The sequence below is a fragment of the Halictus rubicundus genome, chromosome 17, assembly GCF_050948215.1.
Source record: "Halictus rubicundus isolate RS-2024b chromosome 17, iyHalRubi1_principal, whole genome shotgun sequence".
Classification (NCBI taxonomy): Eukaryota; Metazoa; Arthropoda; class Insecta; order Hymenoptera; family Halictidae; genus Halictus; species Halictus rubicundus.
Genome location: NC_135165.1, coordinates 1,693,074 through 1,714,580, shown reverse-complemented (window position 1 = coordinate 1,714,580; position 21,507 = coordinate 1,693,074). Strand labels below are relative to the sequence as shown.

Sequence of the window (21,507 nt, the reverse complement as noted above, 5' to 3'; positions counted from 1 at the left end):
TTCGTTAAAGGCTACGAGCCGGCTAAGAACACAAGACACCGTCCGAGGGGGCGAGAGAGGAGGAGAGAGAGGAGGTTGTGGTGGAAACGTATCGGGGATGGAAGCGTGCGAACCGGTTGGAAACGGTCGGAAGCAGAACGCTCGCCGACCGCGGTTTATTACAAGAAGGCACGAACTGCAGTTCCAACTGCAAAGGGATTCTCTCTTCTCTCCTCTCCCTTTTCCCACCCCCTCTCTCTCTCTCTCTCTCTCTTATCCGGCCTGACCTCGCTTCCGGCTACCCTGGCGGAATCCTCGACGTGCCTGTGGTCCGTTCCTCCTAGTCCAAAATTCGTCTACGTCTGACTAGCGAAAGCGTCGATCTTCCCCTGAAGATCCTCATTCAGCGGCGAGCTCACTCTCGAAACTTTATTTCACGGAACGAGAGCTACCCTCTGCCCTAGAAATGGAAGTCTACTCCCGTTGCCTTCCCTCCGACAAATTCTTCGAACTCCTACGAAATTATCGGGGTTGTAGCATACGAAAACGATTTTTTACGGTGACGAACGTTTTCCTCTATTTAAAAACAGGCCCTATCTTATCCGAAAATTAGAATCGATATTTAATTCGTGGACACCTCTTCAGCATCGTTTCAACTTTTTTTTTTTTTTTCGCCCGAGCTCAATTTCTCGATCCACACTGAAAGGATTAATCTGATCTACGCCTATTATAACTCTTCTTTTAATCTGCACCACGTGCATCCAGCGAAAGCTTCGATTCGCCTCGAATCATTCTGCCGCGAGCTGACTCTCGAAACGCCATTTCTGCGAATCATCCGGGTTCTGATAGACAGACCTTTATGCAAAATAAACAATTTCCATCTGAATTGCTGCAACCTGGAAATATCAATTTATTATCTTTTTTGGTATGTTTAATAGATTGAGAATACTGGAACACCCACTCATTTACTTGCGAACGCATAAAATCCGTCGTCCATTAATCAATTTTTAAATTGCCTTCGTACATCCAACAGCGAGCCAACCCCGTGACCTCTGTTAACATATTTTAATAATCTCTCTCTCTCTCTCTCTCTCTCTCTCTCTCGGATCAACTCGGATTGCAGCGTAACTACACTTGCATTTTATTCTGGGCTCGATCTCCTCCGAACCGTGATTTATCAGCAGTGGCGTAGGCGGCGAAAATTCGTCATTGCTGCCTGCGTAGGCGTCGTCTTTGCCCTATCAGTGTTTTACAGCCTGCGTGGGCTGCCCTTCGACCCTGGAACTACGCAACCAGTCGTTCTGTCTGGTTCCGAATTTTTTCGAAATTTTTCCACGAACTTCTTCATCGGTGAACCGGACGTAGAGATATCGATCGCGTGCAAGAGGGCAAATCTGAAGATCGACAGTTCGAAGATGTAAGGAATTTAAACAGACGGGAAGCATAAAGTCATTTATTAACAACACGTCTTTGACGAGACTGCTCGTCCTTTTATCGTCTCGTTCGTTTCTCGTTTTTCGACTTTCGTTTTATCAATAGAACAATATATACAGTGGCGGATTAAATCTTCGCATACAAAGAGTAATATTAAATGGAAGAAAGTACAATTCCGAAGTTGTTTGCACGCCTAACGATCGCCTGGCCGTTGGCGTTTCGGTCCGCGACCGGTGTTCAGGGGGTGAAACTTTTGTACGGGGTCAGTCGAGCAGCGAGGATCGCGGTCTAACAATCGCGCGGGTGTCTCTCAGGTATCGATAAGTGGTCGCGAGGGTATTGGTCCCATCGCTAGCGGCGGCGTTGCTCTTCAGGTATCCCGGGTGGGGTGGGATTGGGCGCAGAACCGGCGTCGGTAATGGTGACTGGGTTGGGGTGGTGGGTTCGGTGGCGCGGAGAGGCAAAGGGGGTTGGGCTCTCGGCCGGGTAGGGGGTGCACCGCAAGCTCGAAAGTTGGGAAAAAGCCAAGGAAGGGGTTGTGCTTGGAGCTCGGCGTCTGCCGAGGGCGCAAGCTCGAGGTCGTCCCTGTGCCCTCCCACTCTGCCGCTTGATAGGTGGAGCTTGCCTGGCCGCCAATACATGTCCCGGAGCCTCGTACGCTGCGTGCGTAGCCCCCGGTTAGTCCTTCCACGTCCGAAAACGCGCGCTCCACGCACCCGGTGCGAGCGTGCGAGCTTAGCGCGGGCTCTCCCAGCTCTCTCAGCCGCGCCGCGCTGCGCCCAGCGTAGCTGAACAGGTTAGCGAATCACAAAGTGACCCAACCGTACGGTTTCTCCGACCTGTCACTTTCCCTAACCCTAACAACCCTTCCCGTCGATCCTGTTCCTCCGGCCACGAGTCGTCCTCGTGTCGACGGAAGAGTGTCTCCACCGAGTGTCTCCCTGATCCTCAGGGGTGTCTCTTCGGCCGAATCCTCTTCCAACCCCCTCCTCCGGTGCCCCGTTTTCAAAAAAGTTCTCTCGGTTCCGTTCTCGCACCCTGCGACCTCGCGTTCCAAGTGTCTATCGCTGCAAGCTGCGACCTCGTGCGATTCTAGCTCTGGGGGGATGATCGGCGAGTCGAGGATTCGGAATGAGGGGTGATGGGAGTGCTGGCGCAAGGTAAAGGGAAACTAATCGGTGAAGGTTTCGCGCTCGCAGGACCCCGTCGCTCAGAAATTTTAAAAGCCCGTCTTGGCTGACAACGAGTCCGAAATCCGTGTCTCGATCGAACTCAGAGTCTCAGATTTTCCTCGACAGAGATCGCAGACAGATCCGTCCTGAATGCACCGTGGATGATTCCACGCTGATGGTGAGCACGGCTCGACGACGTGGAAAATTTAGAGCAACGGTGTTTCGGTATGCCTTGTATCATTGTGAACGCGCGACTAGCAAACTAATTCGACGACGATAAAACAAAACGTCGTGCCGCGGTTTCATCTCCATGTTTAATGCAGAAGATGGCGCGCTCGGGTCGATTCGTTTTTCTGTTTCCTCGCTGCAACCATCGGACACGCGTTTGTAACACGTTTCTGCGTACATCGTTGCACTGTGCAAAATCGTTTCGTTGCGTCGTTGCATCGTTGCCTGTGGAAAATTATACCCCAAGTCAGAATGTTCTTCTTGCGATGCACGGGAGAAACGCTGACAAGGTAGAAGGTGCACACTCATTTTTAACGCTTTATTTGTTGCACAAAAAGCTCCACAAAATCGAATCAAGAGTTCAAACTCGGTTCACACAATCTGTAGCGAACTGTATTCATTGTATAGAAAGACTTTCTCTTTGTGTGTTTATACATTTGGCGTGTAGAACGTAAAATTTCAATGTTAAGTGCATATTCGTGTCCAAAGCCATTTCCCGTGGTAATGTAGTGGAATAATAGATTCCTCCCCGTTGCAAGTATGCGTGATCCCAAATTGTGTAGAATGTAAAATTCAATTGTTACGTGTACATTCACCGCACTCAACGTGGTAAAAGCTTAAATGTTGCATAGATCCACTCCTGCTTGCAATAATCTGTGTTTCCAAACCCGCTTAACGAAACGTATGGCCCAATTGTTAACCGCGCTCTCGTGAAACCAGAGTGGAACTTCAGTAGAATGAGACAGCCCGCACAGACCATTCTCTTCTCCATCCGTCTGCTAAGTCCTACCGTGAAAGAAAACCTAATCGAACACGTACAGTTAACATTTACCCGTGAAGCTTCATTCACGATGCCTCGGCTATCCGTAAGCTTCTCTTCCGGCTTAAAATGCTTGGCGTTTCGACAGCGAGCGATCCCCGCGTGGTTTTCCTCGCTGTCGATCGGCTTTGTCTACGAAATAGGAGGCAATTAAGGACGGCAGTGCGCGAATGAACTTGGTCGCAGTCTCACCGACGGCATTTTCATAGTATGCGCGCTTTCCGGCGCCCGACCGTTCCCATAATACGCGCGGAACGTGCTCGAGCACAGCGAAAGTTTCGCGGCGCGCGTCGGTTCCCGGCAATTTATTATCGTTTAGGTTCACCGTTCATTTCCTCGGCCGTTTCGAAACGTTGCGGGTCCGTAAACGAGTCGAACGAGTTTTCGCGAGCCGCCATTTTTCCCTGCGAATTATCTCGCTCTCGCGCTCGCACGCGCCGTTCCCAGTCGCGATTATGTTTGCGCAACCCTCGCGCCCACCGAGATTTTGTTGAACTGAGATTTGTTGAAAGGAAAACTTTGTAGAGGAGAGAACTCGCAGAGATTGATAATCGAGTCGTTCCGTAATCCTCTGGCAACTTCCGCGAACCCTTATGTCAATTGTCGAAGTTCCCCGAGATGCTCAATGGGATCGAGATCGATATGCAAGGGAGGTTGAAGATCTGCGCTATGAATGTCCAATCAGATCGAAATTAATGCAATTGTTTTCGTGGATGTTGTAAGGGGTTCCGGCGCAGTCAGGATAGAAAGTGCGAACGCATTCGTTGAGCATGGAAGGTCTCGCGGACCATGCCGAGGGATTTTTGTTCCCGGCCTAGGGAAAGGTGTGTCATGGCGAATTTCTGTTCAGTCTCGACCGTCTCTCGGCCAATAGTCGACACGTCCGACTCTCCTCGAGAGTCCCTTGGTCGGTTTCAAGTGTTAACACGATTCGGTTAGTTCCTCCAGCACGAGATTTTATTTACCGATAAACATTGGCCATACGCTCTCTCGTTCTTTTTCCCTCCTCGAGCGCGTGGCCCGTTTAGCAGCGATCTTTCCCGTGAAACGTAACGAGGCGTTTCTTATCGTTCTCGATCCAAGTAATTTTCCGTTCAACTTCTTCGAGGATAATTTTTTGAGACTTCCAAAGGTTCAAGAATTTTGGGATCCTAGAATCTTCCCACAAATTAAACATTTGTCAGCAGATCCTCGAACCACGGTGTCAAAATAATTGTTCTGCTCAAAGTTCGAGACCTCTCAATCAATGTGGAAAAATCTTGCTCTGGAATCATTGTATTTATTTGTTAACGCCGTCAGTGTGCTCCCACAGGTCCTCCATTTTTCTTTCGAATCCCAAATTAATCTGTTCGAAACACTCTCGTCCCGGGGAGGTTCGATATCACAGCCATAAATCACTCATGAAATCCTGACGGGGGCGGGAGGGGGTCGCGGTTCCCGGATCGAAAAGCTATAGTAAAGAGAAAAGAAAACGATTCCTTGATCGACGAGGAAGGGACTCTCTGGGCTCCCATAAGTCGGGGACACCGGATCTCCCGGTGGCACGTCGAGGCTTGACACGGTGTTCATTTCGAATTTCCAGATCAGACATAAGTGCGCGCGTGTGGTTCGTGTGTGTATACATGTGCCATCCTCCGCGTCGTCGACGGTAAGCGGGAGAGAAGAGGACTCGGGCCAACTGGAGCCGGAACCGAAAAATGGATGCGACGCCACTGCGACTCATTTTCGGACTGCTTTTGTTCGACTGCACCTCGACACACTATAGTAAGTCACAATTTCCCTAATATATTTGGTAATTTTGCCCGTGACGAGACACGTGCTTCGTTAAAAATCGTTAAAGACGATTGTTTTACGTAGGGACACGCGTCCAGCTACAATTAACAGTTCCCAGGCGATGGTTTTGGCGGTAATAATCGTTAAGAGAGTTTCTCGGCGACGTTTTTCCCGGGTTTGCGCCGCGAACGCTTGCGGACCGGTGTGGGTGTGCGCGCGTTTTAGCAGCTTCGAGCGAAGAGGGTGATTTAAAAAGAATTTTGACCATCCTCGAGCGACCGAGTTTTCCGCGCTGTTATTTGCCTTAGAGGCGAGAGAGAAGCGTGAATAATCCACCTGGTTTGACATAGTATGCGCGGCCGGCTGTACGTGTATAGTACACGATCGATAGTCGATAGGAATCGCGGCGGTGTTACATGCTCGCGGTTCAACGTGCTTCTTCCCTCGGAAAAAGAATAATGTTTCTGCGAACATGTCTGCCCCGATATTTCACTGACTCCTAATTTCCGAGGACTTTAACACTACCGAACCAGTCGTAATGACTGGTGGATGATTTTCTCTTTCGCGTGATCAGTGAGAAACTATGAAACGTTTTCACGAGAAATTTTTGAATATTTTTTGGAGTACGTGTTACCATAAAAATAATATGAAACCTGAGCAAATTCAATCTTGTTATAAAGGGATAAGTCTACGCTTAGGGCTCGGTAGTTCTAGTGTTAACCCTTTGCACTCGAGTGGTGACTCCGAAACACCACTAGAAATTGTTGTTGTATTATTTCAAAGAAATTACAAGAAATATTACAAAATATTTGTTACATTACAAAATTTCTATTTAATAGATGACTAAACATTTGAATATTATATGTGGAAATCAGATCAGTTTCGTATGAATAAAATGAAAATATTGTAAGACGGAAGAAAAATTTAGTTTTAGAATGAAAATAGCGCCGAGTGCAAAGGGTTGCAATTTAACCCTTCGCACTCGAAGCTATTTTAACTCGAAAACGAAACGTTTCTTCCAGCCTAGAATATTTCCCTTCTGTACATTCTTTTTCATGTTATACATACGAAAATGGTGCAATTTACTCGTACAACACTGAAGTGTTTAGTAATTTCTTAAGTACAGACCATAATGTACAAAATATTTTGAATAATGATATTGCAATTTTTAGTGGCGCCTTACAGTCGCGATTCGAGTGCTAAGGCTTAATATCAAAGGACTTTAAATGACTCTAAATGATTGTTTCACCTGTGCTTGTGTCGGACCAAGCTCCTGTTACCCAGATTCCTAATCTTCTAATTTCGAGCAGTCCGCCTTATGCTCGAGTCAGAATGGACCCAGTACGACGGGGGCTTGGACAATTTTTATTTTGCACAAAAATTCGCAGTCGTTTTACACCGGCTGGGTGTCTCGTTAATTGACGGTTCGCACTAATTGCCAGCAGTGATTTAACGGCAGTAACGTGCAACGGCTGGAAAGCGGAAGACAATGATATCGAAGACGGCGGCGGTGGCAGCGTTGATTAAACAGTCGCCAATTGTGCCGAGAATGATGGCCACGTATCGCCGGCGACGTTTATGGTAATTTGAAAACTTTGAGCGATTTAGAAGGTAAATTGCTAAGGGAAACGAGGACGTGGCTCTCGCCGGTGGAAAGACGGCAGCAAATGCGTCGCCGTAATTGCATAATGGCCCTGGTGTGTTCTCGACGAGATACCGAGCCCTGGCCTGGTTTTTACTTGAGGACTTTCACTCCGCATCTCTGGCTTTTCTCCCTTTCTCTCTCCCTTTCTCTCTCCCTCTCTCTCGCTCTCTTCCTATCTCCGATTCCGTCTTCCCCTCTTCCTTATTCCGTTCCTCGCCTCTTTTGTTATTCCCCCGTCGTCGTTGTCGTCGTCGTCGTCGTCTGTATTTTATTTCTCCACCATCCGCGTTCGTCTCGATAACCTCCCTTCCCCCCTTACCGTCTCGTCGTCGATATTCGTCACTGTCGAAGGAAATCCCTGGAGACCCCTGGAATTTTTAAATCTGCCGGACTACCGTTTTATCGCGAGAAATTAAAATTGCAGTTTCAGAGAAATATGATGCGAACCTCGTCGAAGGTTTTGCAAATTTTTAACACTGCCCGTGGTCGAAATCGAATTATAATTATTCGAAAATATCTACACACTACACATTTTTCATCTGTATGAAGGATCTCCGCCAGATATTAAAGCTTGCACGTGTCTTAACCATTTCGAAAAAGTTCCCCGACACTCGTAACTTCACTTTTACTTCTGCATTGTCCTCGAGCGAGCCCTTTGATCATTGACACAGCCACCCACACAATAGATGGAACTTCAGTGGCGACGGCGAAGCATCAAGGTCAGCGTTTGCATGCTTCTGGGCGGATCGCGACGATCCAGATCGATCCATACCGTGCGTCGTAACATTTCTTCGCAGAAATTCAATTTGCACATCGATTGTTAATTCGACCGAATATCCGCGTGGCTTGAATCGCCGTTTATTTCGAGAAAGCAAAATACTTGCAGTACTGTCAAATCAATGTTCAGTGAGATTGATAGAATAATTATTTTTCGAACGTTCAGTCATAAAAATCCCCACAGTCTGCACTTCGAACGATGTAAAATGGGTCAGAGCGATTCGACGGTGTCCGAACTGGGCCGCGGTTTGAAAATTGTTTAACCCAGGAGCTAATTTCAGTTTGATTACTTCGGCCGGTCAGGCATAGTTGTTTTTGCAACAAATTAAGCGGCCTCACGAACGCCGATAATCCTCGTGTATTCAAGGCTGAACGCTCGTTCCTCCTCGAGAGCGGTTACAGTCGAGACGATTTAGTTTGAGCACCCGGTATAAGGAACTCCCCGGGCTGTTAGCCGGCATTAGTCGGTTTCAAGTACGGAATATTGTTTCTGGAGATCCCGCCGCTCAAATTGCTGGCATTTAGCGGCTTATCTGGATTATCGTTTCCCCGCGACCGGCCAGGGGGAAAAGGAAGCGTTTCCGCGCGCGGGGGTTGAAAAGCGCGAGCCGAGCCGTCTCCTCCCTCGCTTTTCGAAATTCAATGTTTTTTCTTTGCGTTCTCGCCGGATAGAGACAAACTCTCTTCTCCCATCCCCCCCTCTCTCTGTCTCTCCCCCTGATGCGCACGGAAAAGGATTAAACAGCGGAACGGATTAGAGATGATTTTTTCCAACCCCCTCCCAAGCGCCACGTTCTACCCCCAGAAGGAAACAATTCTGACGGAAATTCGGACGAGAAACTTTGTACTTATTCGATTGTTAACCCCCTTCTGCAATTTCATTGGCAGTCGGGGCGAGCTCGAGGAAAATTCGTGACCCTTTCTCTGCGAATTTGTTCCTCATTTGTAAACAGTATTCTAAGAAATAATCCCTGTTTTCTATGCACTCCTGCAGGCTGGAAGATTTCAAATTAAAATTAAGGGGAAATATTATCTCTATTCATATTCGGGAATATCGAAAATTGTATTAGCCACACCCTTGAAATACTTTATTTTTGTTGTTGGTGTTACGAATTCATTTATAGACGACCTTGATACTAAACCTACCACCGCCGCACAGTGGTCCCAAAGCCCGAAAACGTGGCCAAAAAAATGAACTTTCAGCTAGGTAAGATTTAAGTATGGGAATGGTTAGTCGAAGAGTGTTTCTAAGTGGGGGTAAACAGCAAAAAGGTCGTTTTTGTATACCTGAGCAACAGTCACGGTTCGAACTTCGAGTTGATTAGACCATACCCTTTTAAGCTTGTGAAGGACATTGCGAATTTCAAGTGTACAGTGTGTTGAAACGTTTTGGATTTTAATTGTGCATCATGGATGCTGTTTGTGGAGGTAAGTTGCATAGGTTTTTGGTGCCAAATTCTTATTGTTAACTGATTACTGTGTATGCAAAGAAAGAGTAAAAGTGAACCTTGTCACTCTGAAACTTGTTGGAGCTTCTACTACATAGTATCATCTTGCAATTCTAAAAAAAATTAGCTGCCCCTAGGCGCCCCTAAGGTCGTAGCACCGTTTTTTGTAACGCAGAGTAGGTATTTTATGTGCTCTCCTTGCATTTCTTTGTCAAACTGTGAGAGATATGCACTAAGTCTTTCTGTAAAATTTAAACAGATATTGTACAGAATGTTAGTTTTTTCTTATAAAGAATCATATATCCGAAATTTTTTTATATTTTTCAAACACGAACGCTATTTTTATATCGGCCGTTCGTTTGAAAACTTTCCAGCCGAATATCTCGGAAAGTATAAAAAATATTTAAAAAGTGTAAAATACGTGTCCAAGGCAGTATCAGTTTTTTTTATTTGGATGGCGTTTTCAAGGTCATTTGAAGGTCAACTTTTTTCAAATGGAAACCTATATTTTTTATTATGGGATCTTACTGTGCGTAAAAAGACCGGCCTAATACCAATTTTCAAGCAGAACCAATAATTTTTTAATGTATATGTCCGCCATATTGAATCCGCCTATTTTTTCTCATTTCAAATACTGATTCGTGATCAGCGAGCCCAAAAACGGCCTAATACCAATTGTCAAGCGGAACCAATAATTTTTTAATAACTTATGAGGTTTTGACCACGTTTTGGCGATTTGGGACCACTGTGCGCCGGTCAAAATGGCCGTCCCAGATTTTTCATTTTACGATTACTGAAATGGTAAAGATGCTTTCGCGGGAAACGATTAAATAAATATATTTAGGAGAGCACGCGTTACAATACGAACCCCGCAAAATCCAAATAAATTCAATCTCGTCATTTTTATAAGACAACATGTATTAGCCACTTTTAAGGCTCGCTAGATTTAGTGTTAAAGCATTTGTAGAAAAATACTGCAGAACGAAATGGATCTTCCCGGAGTTGTTTAACATGGTTACAGGTAATTGTCTGGAGTCTGCACGCAGCTCCGTTAATTGCAGCGACGAGATGTTTGCTCCATTTCTAGCACACAGACACGTGCAGGTCGGTTTCACGTTTGACCCACTTATCGACTAATTGAAAAGGCGCCCGGTGTTCCAAGGTCGATCTCCACGTTGTTCGAGGAAATTTTACCCTGGTTCCAGAGAGAAGCGATCGGATGCGTAGTTAGGTGTGTAGACGACAAGTAACGTTCCTCGTGTCTCGCGGCTCGTAGAAACCACGTGGAACGACCCGGACGTGCCCGGATTTGTGAATTGCTCGCGAACGGGGAGAACATTCCGCAGCGAATTAAAACCGGAACGGCAGAAACGATTGTTCACGGTGGATCAACTCCAAATGAAGTTCTACGACCGCCCCCCCCCCCCTGGTTGTGTCTCTCCGCTTTATTTCGGATACTTTCTTTCGCAAAGTTGCTCCTCCGCCGTCTGTGCTCCCTTTGTTGTCCGCCGCTGGCAGACTCTGAAATATGCTTTATCGAGTTTGCGAGAACCGTCGGGGGGTGAAAAAAAGACAGTTCCCTTCACGGCACGAAACGTTTCTCGCGGACTTGGAAATTCTCGCTAATAGTCTTCCGCTTCCGTCGGGAACTCGAAGAGAACGCGGACTTTCGAAATGTTTGATCGCGTATCCTCGAGTCCAGCGAGATTCTACTCTCGAAACGGATCTCTTCCAATTGGGGAATGCAGCGTTGCAAGTATAGCAAGACGAGTCGCGATAATGCGAGTCAGCTTGGAAACGGGGACAAATTCGGCCAATTCTCCCATCAACGCAAATATACAGTCGGTGCTCGAAACTTTTGTAAATTATGAAATGATTTCATTAGAGAGTGGATGAAAGAAATAATATATTTTTGCTAGTTTCAAGTGGTTCAGTCGTAAAGTGATTCTCAAAAATAGGAGTCAGCTTGGAAACGGGGACAAATAATTTCGATGTTCGGCCAATTCTCCCATCAACGCAAATATACAGTCGGTGCTCGAAACTTTTGTAAATTGTGAAATGATTTCATTAGAGAGTGGATGTAATAAATAATATATTTTTGCTAGTTTCAAGTGGTTCATTCGTAAAGTGATTCTCAAAAATAGGAGTCAGCTTGGAAACGGGGACAAATAATTTCGAGGTTCGGCCAATTCTCCAATCAACGCAAATATACAGTCGATGCTCGAAACTTTTGTAAATTGTGAAATGATTTCATTAGAGAGTGGATGTAATAAATAATATATTTTTGCTAGTTTCAAGTGGTTCAGTCGTAAAGTGATTCTCAAAAATACGAGCCAGCTTAGCAAACCTTCCGGGAAAGATAAAATTATTTTGTTGTAATTATAGGATATTGTAAACCGAGTCCAATTCTTGGCTGTAAGGCTGAATAAAGCAATATTATTATTATTATTATTATTGTATTAACCAGTTAAGAACGTTCGACGTGTATACACGTCGATCCGAAACTCTATTGCGGTTAACGTCAACGAATCTTCAATTTCTTATCGAATAAGGGCTTACAAGGGCTTTGGCTTTTACAATAGCCGCGTTTGGCCTGCGTTCGACGCGTATATTCGTCACTGTTTGATTCTAATTCCGCGCCGCGAGGGATCTTGAAAATTAAATTCCACAGTTAACTGGTTAAAAGTTTGTAAATTGAAGTCCTCGCGGTCTTCGCACCGCATCCGTGGTCCAGCGGATTAATAAAAGGCTATTAAACGGATACATCCCTTCGGTGGGACTGTAACCGTCCGCGAAAGGGCGCAGGGATCCTGCTAAACTTCCGGGACACCTTGTGTACTCGCGCCGGGCTGCCAAAGAGAGGAGAGAGAGAGAGAGAGGGAGAGAGGGAGGGAGAGATAGAGAGCTGACGCGCACATGTAGCTTCCAATAAAGCAGCGCTCGAGTGCTCGATCGGCACTCGACGAATCTCGAATCGGACAATACACTCGCGGGGCACGTCCATCTGAAATAACCCATAAGGTCTACTCGAGTGCGCATTTATACATATAGGGGCAGTATAGTGCCCCCCCCCCCCAGTGGCACACGGTCACCGGTATTATATTCCGCCCGTACAAGTAGCGAAGCTACGGGGCTTTTTTTTTTTTGATCTCCTTTCCAGGGATTACTTCCGGGTCAGCAGTCGGGGGCTCGATTGTGTCCAATCCGCAGGCTTACAGATTACCGGACACTTGTCGCTCGGTTACGTGACGCGTATCGCGTGTAATCCGTAGATTTTTCCGCCGCGATTTTCCTCGAGAGACCTCCACCCGCGACGCTAACCTAAATCCGAGTTCGCCTGGAACTCCGCTGAAAAAATACACCTGTACCGTGGAACACGACGCGTTTTGTTACAATGCTTTCTCAGGAGGAGAGCCAAGTCTTCTTCAAGAAAGAGAAGTCTTCTCGATCGTATTTTGAAATCCGATTTTAATCCTTCAGGTGCCGATGCTGAACCAAAGAATTTGGGGTCTCCATCTGTTACGATCAGCTTGACACATTTTTATTGTGCAGAAAAATCTCCGGAGTCTAGTAGCACCCGGTATAAGTCTCAGGTTGGTGGTTTGTAAAATTTTGTTGGGAAAATCGCACTGAGAAATTAGTCGACTCGGGACGCATAATGGCGACGGTTCAGATTAAAAACCGCAGAGAGGATGTGGTGGGGTATAGTGACCGCGAGACGGCGCGGCCGTCGGTTGCAAAAGTAATCGAACAATTTTTCCCCCCTTTCGTTTTTTTTTTCCCATCCTGCTCTCCCGTGGGATTACTTCCGGTTGAACGAGTCTCGCTCAGTCAGGTTCAATCTCCGTACTCTGTGTGTCAGATTACAGAGTACTCGCCGTAGTAACATCTATAGTAACACGTGTGTAGTATGTAAACTCGCGGTACGCGTGCGCGAATCCCTCGACCAGATATCTCTCTCTCTCTCTCTCTCTCTCTCCTTTCTCTACTCTCTTCTCCCGTGTGCGTGTGTGTGTGTGTGTGTGTGCAACGGCTGCATCCTGCACCCGATGTAAAAGCCCCGATGCGGCCGTTGCGCGCGCGCAAACGAACCAACCAGCTCGATGCATATCACGCTCGCTTTCTTTCACGTCGGGGAGATTATAACGCAACTTGAAATCCATTCGATCCGACGAATTATTAATCCGGATTATCATAAACGACTGGCGCGCAGCGTCGAGCGTCGGTAAATATTTTAATGCATTTTGGAGATTTCATTTGTCCCGTGAATCTCCACTTCCGCGGCGACTAACAATCGATACACCGACATCCTGTTGATGGACCGTGCGGCATTTTGCATAAACATCGGACGGAATATATCGCGCGCGCGCGCGCGCTCCCTCGATTCACGGATGTGTTCATCAAGACTCGATATCGAACCATTTGTCTGTCAGTCTCTCAGTAGTAATATTTAAACACGTTCTCGGAGGTAGCTAGATAATTAACAAGCACGCTTTGTTGCTCAGAAATGATTAACCCTTAGCACTCGAACGGCGACTGTAAGGCGCCACTAAAAATTGCGGTATTCAAAAGATCTTTTACATTATTAAATTTGTTTCTATTTAACAAATGACTAAACACTTCGGTATTGTACGAGTAAATTGCATCATTTTCGTATGTATAACACGAAAAATATATATATATATAGAATGGAAATATTCTAGGTCCGAAGAAATGTTTCGTTTTGGAGTTGAAAGGGTTAGTCGAGTGCAAAGGGTTAACACTAGAACTACCGGATGAGTCAAAATGACTTCTAATTTCCTTGTAGATTTTTCTTTTAGAAATATTGAAATTACAAATAGGTTTCCGTGAGGAACGTTCTTGATAAACTTCCCTATCGAAATAGATGTTTAAACGAAACTGGTAGCAAATCTAAACGAATGCAACTTTGTTGTTATTACGAGGCAATGTATGCCAATTCCAATGTGTACCATCTAACGCTTGGTAGTTCTAGTGTTAAAGATCTATTCTCTGATACATCCTATCTCGAATTTTCAGAGAAGTAGAGAGCAGCAATAAATGAAATATGCACTTGCATAGTTTGGTTCGCTCGACGCAAGTGAGTAGTGGGTTGCGTGGTCCAGGGGCTCAGCCATTGGCGTCGGCGCCGGATGGTGGGGCGTCGTTTCATCGCTGATCCAGCGTTGTCTCTTCAACTGAACTGGAACAGGTCATCCGGACACACCGAATCAACCTTGTAGTTTCATATTATTTGTACACCTTTCGAAAATTTCCGCCCCCTCCGATTTGCTCGACTGTATTCGAGAGATATCTGTGGAACCTGAAGAGCAAACTTGTGTGCTTCTCGGTCGTCTCCGAGGATTTTTGACCTCGGTCTCGAAATGATTCGATCAATTTCGCGTCGGTTATTGTCAGCGAGGAAATACGGTCTCTGTTTGTCGGGCGGTGATCGGATTCACAGTAATTACAGTCATTAGTCCTATTCTTGCATTCACCGCGCCTTGACATGAATGCTTCGCCATCCTGTAATCATTAGCTCAGAGACCTGGAATTCGGTACGTCGTCGTTCCGTTGTTCGCGATCTGGATCGAGAAACTCGGCGCCGCTGATAGATCACGATCACAATCGAATACATGTACAGACTCGACGCGAGAGGTGTGCGCGTTGTTCGAACACTAGATTTACGGGACCCGTCAGAATGACGGATTCTAATATTTTTAACTTAACCCTTTGCACTCGGCACTATTTTCAATGTAACATTAAATCTCTCTTCCGTCTTACAATATTTTCAATTTATTCAAACGAAACTGATCCGATTTCTACATACAGTATTTGAATGTTTAGCGATCTGTTAAATACAAATATTTTGTAATGTAACAAATATTTTGTAATTTCTTTGAAATAATGCCACAACAATTTCTGGTGGTGCTTCAGAGTCGCCATTCGTGTGCTAAGGGTTAAAATTATTAAGATTCCAACGATGCATACGCGAGAAATTATTTAGCAAATCTATTTCTTCGGGTATACATTATTGTAAAAATATTGCTAAAAATCTGGGTAGCAGGTTCTCTTGTTATTCTTACAAAGTGATGCAAAATAGTCTGTGTTAGTGCTCCGGTAAACCTAGTGTTAAGGAGAGTAGGGGAACGTTGCAAGCTGACCGGAAGCGTTCGTTTCTTTTTTTCGAGTAGCAATTTCCTCCGGAAAACAGATGATCGTTCAGGGGATGATCCACCACCGCAGAAGCGAACCTCTGGATCCCCAACGGTGGGAGAGCGGACCGCGCGACAGATATTGAAATTGCAAGCGGAATCGAAGCTCGAATGTGTGAAACCTGCTCCCAGCAAAGATGAGGATCGCGTGTGCACGTGCGATCGCGCGGAGACAGGGTACTCCGAGTAATTGGAGTCGGTAACGGGTGTACATTTAATGCGTGTACTTGTTGCTCGCACGCCAGATGCGCGGCTCCCAGCGGAGCGTGCACGACCAGGCCACCCCGAACTTCGTGCGGTTTACTGTTAATAGATGTAAACGACCGATTCGGGGCGAACCGGAGGGACTTCTCGATCGGCTGTTTCTCTAATCGATTAACAGTCCCACCTGTGGCCGGCCGCTTAGCGTAATGGCACTGTCGCAAATTAACGCCGCTGCCATTCCGCTCCCGCGGCCAACCCCGAAGACGTCCTCCCCTCTGGTCACCTCGGTCCTCCCTGAAAATCCTGATTCACGGAGTATTCTCCGCAAACGTCGCACAATGCCTTCAATATCTTTATTTTTCCGTTCATACAGAAAATTAAAATGGTATACAATGATGAACCTGCAGGCGGTTGCTGTACCGTTCCTTGATCGCAAAAAGCTTCGCAACATTTGCATTCTGAAATATGCGACAACCTGATATTGGCTTGAAAAATTCGCTTTTAAATCTAGGCAAACAATTCCGTTGTTTGCAGCATGAAAGAAGGAAGAACGCCGTGTGCCACGTGGTCGGACGGGAGCAGAAAGTTTCTCCAAAGCTTTGGGTATCAGGGAATCCCCGACGTGGAGAGACAGATCAAGATCCTCGTCCCCCAGCAGCCGGTGTGTCTCGATCGTGAAAAGTCCAATTTCATCGTGGGATCAGAGCGCGGCGCGGCGCGTTGACTGTGTGTCGGCCAATACAAAACGTCGGGTTTGCATTGTCGAGGCGGCCTACAGCCTTCGTCCCCTGTACCTTAATCTATCCGCAATCAAATGATCACCGGGATATCCCCCCACGGGACGGGCCTCCCTTTCTTCTTTCATGCTATTTTCTTATCGGCTGCTCCGGGGGAGTGGATAACCTGGAATTGCATCGTTCGGCCGTCTATCCTGCGCCAAAGTGAAATGAAAGGGCCTGCGAAAGAGAGAGAAAGGGAGAGGAGAGAAGCGGGGGCGTATCACGGAAACAATTTAACTAATGGAACGGTATTGCCCGAGGAGATCCGTGATCGCGGATGCAACGTCGCGAGAGCGCATTATCCGCGTCTTTCGCGTTTTCCCGTCGCCGATTCCAATTTCTGGGGGACGCGGCTGCTCGATGGAAAGATGTTGCCCCCCATTAAATCGACCCCCGTCGCGTTAAGCGGTCGAGTTTTCAACCGGGATCCCAGATTAAGTAGCTCGATTACGAATGCTACTCCTTCTTCTTCTTCTTCTTCTTCTTCTTCTTCGTCGTCGTCGTCTTCTATCTTCGCTTTTCCGCGTAATTAAATTGGACAGAGTCTGCGCCGCGTTGAGTTACGATCCTCGCGGACACGATCACGATTGCCCGTACACATCGGACACGGGAATAATTTGCTCTCGTCTTCGGGTCCGCGTAATGCTTTTGTTGCTGTTGATAAATGGCCGACACGTGCCTGAACAGGCATTATCGAACCCCTCTCCCGCTGCTATTTCGCTGCCAACCGTCCGCCTTTGTTTCCTTTATGAAATGCTGCGCGCGCCGATCGATGCCGGCTAATGGACTCTCCTCGAATGTTTTTCCGAGTTTTCTGAAATATGGAAAATCGTTGATCGCGGGTTGTCGCAACGTTCCACAGTGGTCTGAGAACGAAAGCGATTTTACTGGCCAAAAATCAAAATGTCTTTGGAACTTTCGAAAAGTTGGTAATCACGTGTTTTTGAGGTCACCGATAACGAATCTGATACCAAAAATATTCAAAATTCAAAATGGCGGATTCAATACTGCGCACATATAGTCTGGAAATTCGCTTTTTGCGGTCAACATTAAAGAGACACACATATCGACATTTTTTTCAATATATTTTAGTTATTCAGTTTAACTAATATAACTAATATGTATAATATAATTATATGATTTATTTTATAATTATAATTATGTAATCATAAATAAATATGCTAGTTACTTTATATATGTACGCATATATATGCATAAATGTGTTATGCATATGTGTAAATACTTATATAACTAATGCTTTAAGCACATAGAACTCAGGAAAATCCTTCTGTATCGATAGTTTCGACTCGAATGTTCGGTTGAAGACTAACGCGATCGAAAAGAATTATGCTAGAAGAAAACCAATTACTATGGTAACAAACAGGTTGCTCTGTTAAAAGATCTGAGCGCGAGCCACCATTCAAGCGCCAAGTGGTCATCGTGACCCGATAATAGCCAAACATCAGAATACCGCGGGCTTCTATTTCTTAATTATCGTACAAGGTGGCAGGAGGTGGCAGCTGAAATTTATATGCTCTTCTTCGCAATTGTTTAAACTTTCATATAAAACAAGTCTAATGCTTGTAGCTCTTAATACTTTTTTTAAAGCCCTTCTCAAAGTTTAAATTGTTAATAATATTGCAGCATTTGCGCACGGATTAAATAATCCTTAGAAACTAATTAAATACTGAAAGTACGCCTATTAATATATACAAAACATAAAACATATAAAACATATATATATTATATAAAACATATATATAAAACATTCGTTCAAACCTGTTATATCATGTTCTATAATCAGTTCTTAGAATAATTAGTTTCACTTTGAATTTCAGAATTTTGCATTCAAAACGTTACCCTCGATTCCACAATTATCTGAAGTGAATAATATTTTGGATTTTTACGGTTTCAAGTGTTTTGTTACCGCGTAGCAAAAAAGTTTTTCAAAATCTTGAACTTCGAGAAATTGACTTTTGCCCGGTAAAATCGCGTTCTCGGACCACTGTGGCGTTCCGGGAGAAAACGAGTTTCTGGAAAATCGCGGCGAGATCGGCGGGTACGGTGTTCGCCTAAATGGGGTGGCAGCGTGGTACGCGGTCGAAATTGGCAGGCAAATGTTCCGATACCGATGGAACAGAGATATATCAGGGTGACCGAAGGGGACGATATTACAGAGCGACGTGTCTCCTCCGGGCTTCGTGTTTGAGTTCCACTGCGATATGAATGTCTCCCCATGGGGGTGTCGTCGCATATCGATTGGAATGAGGTGCTAGCTACGCGTGCACGTATTCATGCATCTATGTATGCCTGCCTGCCTGCCTCCCCCCAACCCCGTGTATATACGTTATCCTCTACGTGTATGTACATGTATGTACGGTCGTGCCGTGTCCCGTACGAAGCAGAGCACAGCCCTACGTCGTAACTGGGAATTTGGTGGGAACGTCGGTGTCGAAAATGGGGGAGGAATAGCGCCGCGACGATCGTGAATCGTGTTCTGGACGATGACACGGTCACCGACGTTTCCTCGACGATAATGGTATCGGTCCGGAACATTTGTCACGTGCCGGGCATTAGAACGCCGCGTCCTCGACACACGTGAAAGCCTTGTCTCCGCTCCTGGCAGCTCATCAGCCCGATTAATTAACAATAATTCGAGAGGTTCGGAACGCGGCAGTGCACGGCCTGCAATTAATAGCACGGTTCACTCGGTCCGTATCGAAACTGTGCTAAACGGTATAATAAGGAATCTCAAGAACACGTTGTTCCGATTTTTACGACACGAACCACGACAATGGCACGCGACGCTGTTGGAAATGAATTCACTGCGGATCCTCATGCAAATGTTCCGCACCAATTGGAAGAAATGGGAGTCCAAGTTCTCTCCCTATTTTCGGTAATGATAAAATTGCCTCGGCTATAATTGAATCGGTTTGTTGTTCGCAGAGCTTTTTTCCAAGCGTGTCGGATTACCATCGAACGATCAAGGAAGATTTCACGAAACGAGGTCCAAAGATCCCCAAAAAGAGATTCGTGCGCGTTGAACGAGCACGCGGTTACGGATTCGTGAAATAATTTAGCTTGACCACGTGTCGGCAAACAGAGAGAGAGAGAGAGAGAGAGAGAGAGACCGGTTATCGAGTTACCTGTTCAACGCTGCGCGAGTCCCCTAGCTGGTGTAGTCACTTAAAAGCCCGTCTCCCGATAATATCTTTCAGATAGTGCGCCACCCTTCGAAGTCGCCCATTATCCTAAGCTGGCTTTTAACGAGCAGTCGGCTGATCAAAGATAGGTTCTCGTCGTCTCTATGCATAAATAATTGTAAACAGAGTCGGGGCTGTGGCTACCTTTCTTTCGCTTATTAATGAAATTGCGGCAACTACTCCTCAATTATTCCTCCCGAGGCGTCCTCTATCAATTTCAGTGAAAATCTTTGATCGAGCTCTTCCGGTGCACTCTCTGTTCTGATTGTGTGCTCCATTAGCTTTCCATTGGACGAACCTGATCCGGTTCAAAGAATAAATCTATATTTTGAGGTCCGGAAAAAATTCTGAAACAGGTTTTTCCGCAATTGAGCGAACCCCTGCAGGGCTAATAGAGACGGTTACCAATTTTTTAATCTTTCCCCCGAGCCGGACCCCCATAAATTTCGAGTGGCGTGCTCCTTGGGGCTCCGGTGGACCGAAGACGGAGCAATAAATCAGCGGCGAAAGAGCTCGGGAAAGATCGAGGGATCCGGGGAAAGATAGGAGGCGGTAGGGGTGAGTTTCTCGGGGGCGGCTTTATTTCGCGATTTCGGTGTTTGCCGATCGCCTTGAGCCCCGCGGACCGTCGTGCCGGCACGAGTTCTATTTCCGTAGGATCCCGTTTGTTTCCGGGCAACCGCCGGAAGGCGTCACCGGTGTTTCCAGCATTCGGTCGACGCTTGTTCACGATCGTGGATCGCGAGAGTGCCTCGAGACCGCGGCCGCGTTACTCTCGCGGCAAACGAGGCGCGAGAAACGCGGTGTATCCTGCACGGAGGGAGAGAGAGAGAGAGAGGGGAGAGAGAGAGAGAGGAGAGAGAGAGAGACAGCAAAGAGAGAGGGGAGTCGCGCAGTCAGTTCGATATTGCCAGGGGGTGGCGCAGGGTGGTCTTAATGCATTTGCCGAGGTAGCTATGGTACGCATCACCAGCCACCCTTTCTGCAAGCTCAGCATGCCCTCTCCCTTCGCTCCCTTTCTCTTCGGCTCTTTCTTCCTCGCTCCTCTTCCTCTCCTTTTTCCCCCGACCCCCGTCTCTCCCTGCCCCCCCCTCCTTTTCTCCTCATTTTCATTCACTCGTGAGATCTCTTTTCCTCGCTATCTCTCACTTTTATTCGACTCTCTCTCTCTCTCTCTCTGATTCTTCCTCCGTCTCTCTTTTTCTCCTATCCGTCCCCCACTCTGTTTATACGGCCGAGCAAAAATTGCGAAACCGTGGAGCTGAAACTGTTATATTTCACCGGTTCGAATAAGTTTCGTTTCGCGGAGGAGCGCTTGCCAAGGTCTTTGGAAAATTAATCGTACTTGTAACTGGAACGATATAAATGTCCAACGAAATTTGGGACGCGAGGGTTAATGTTTTTTATTTTTCAACGCGCACGGGTCAAGAAACTATTCAAATTACTCCTCTTTCTTTGGCCGTAGCAATTTTTCGAGACAGCGGTGCTGCGCTTCGTCGTTCTCTGCACCCACCCCTCCGTTAGTGAAATTCAGACCCTCCGTCAGAGAGTCCTCGGAATGTTTCTTCTTCATTTGCTCCACGACGAGAACGCACGTCTCCGAGATTCACCTGTCTCTTTCGTTTCTTTCCCCCTCGCCCCGACGTCTCCCTCTCCCGAGAGTATAATGGATCTAAAACGAGCCGGCCGACCCCTTGGCTTTAATCTCTTAACGGGCAAACGACAAAAAAAAAAAATATCATTCGTATTCTCTCCGGAAGACGGACACAGAGGCTGTCTGGCCCGATCAATTAAGAGATTGCCTTGTCTGCGACGATTATCCGGATTAACCGG

At 46.3% G+C, this 21,507-nt stretch overlaps 2 protein-coding genes across 2 annotated transcripts in view; one reads left to right on the top strand and one right to left on the bottom strand.

Moving 5' to 3' along the window:
• Positions 1–14,927, bottom strand: part of LOC143362569 (hexosaminidase D) — a 50,086-nt gene extending 35,159 nt beyond the window's left edge. The window contains exon 1 of the mRNA XM_076802851.1: positions 14,916–14,927. The gene's annotated coding sequence lies outside the window, so the exon portion shown is untranslated. The remainder of the gene's footprint in view (positions 1–14,915) is intronic.
• Positions 2,109–21,507, top strand: part of LOC143362582 (protein Skeletor, isoforms B/C) — a 52,329-nt gene continuing 32,930 nt past the window's right edge. The window contains exons 1-2 of the mRNA XM_076802873.1: positions 2,109–2,209; positions 5,216–5,397. Coding sequence (XP_076658988.1) covers positions 5,331–5,397 — 67 coding nt within the window. The 5' untranslated portion in view covers positions 2,109–2,209; positions 5,216–5,330. The remainder of the gene's footprint in view (positions 2,210–5,215; positions 5,398–21,507) is intronic.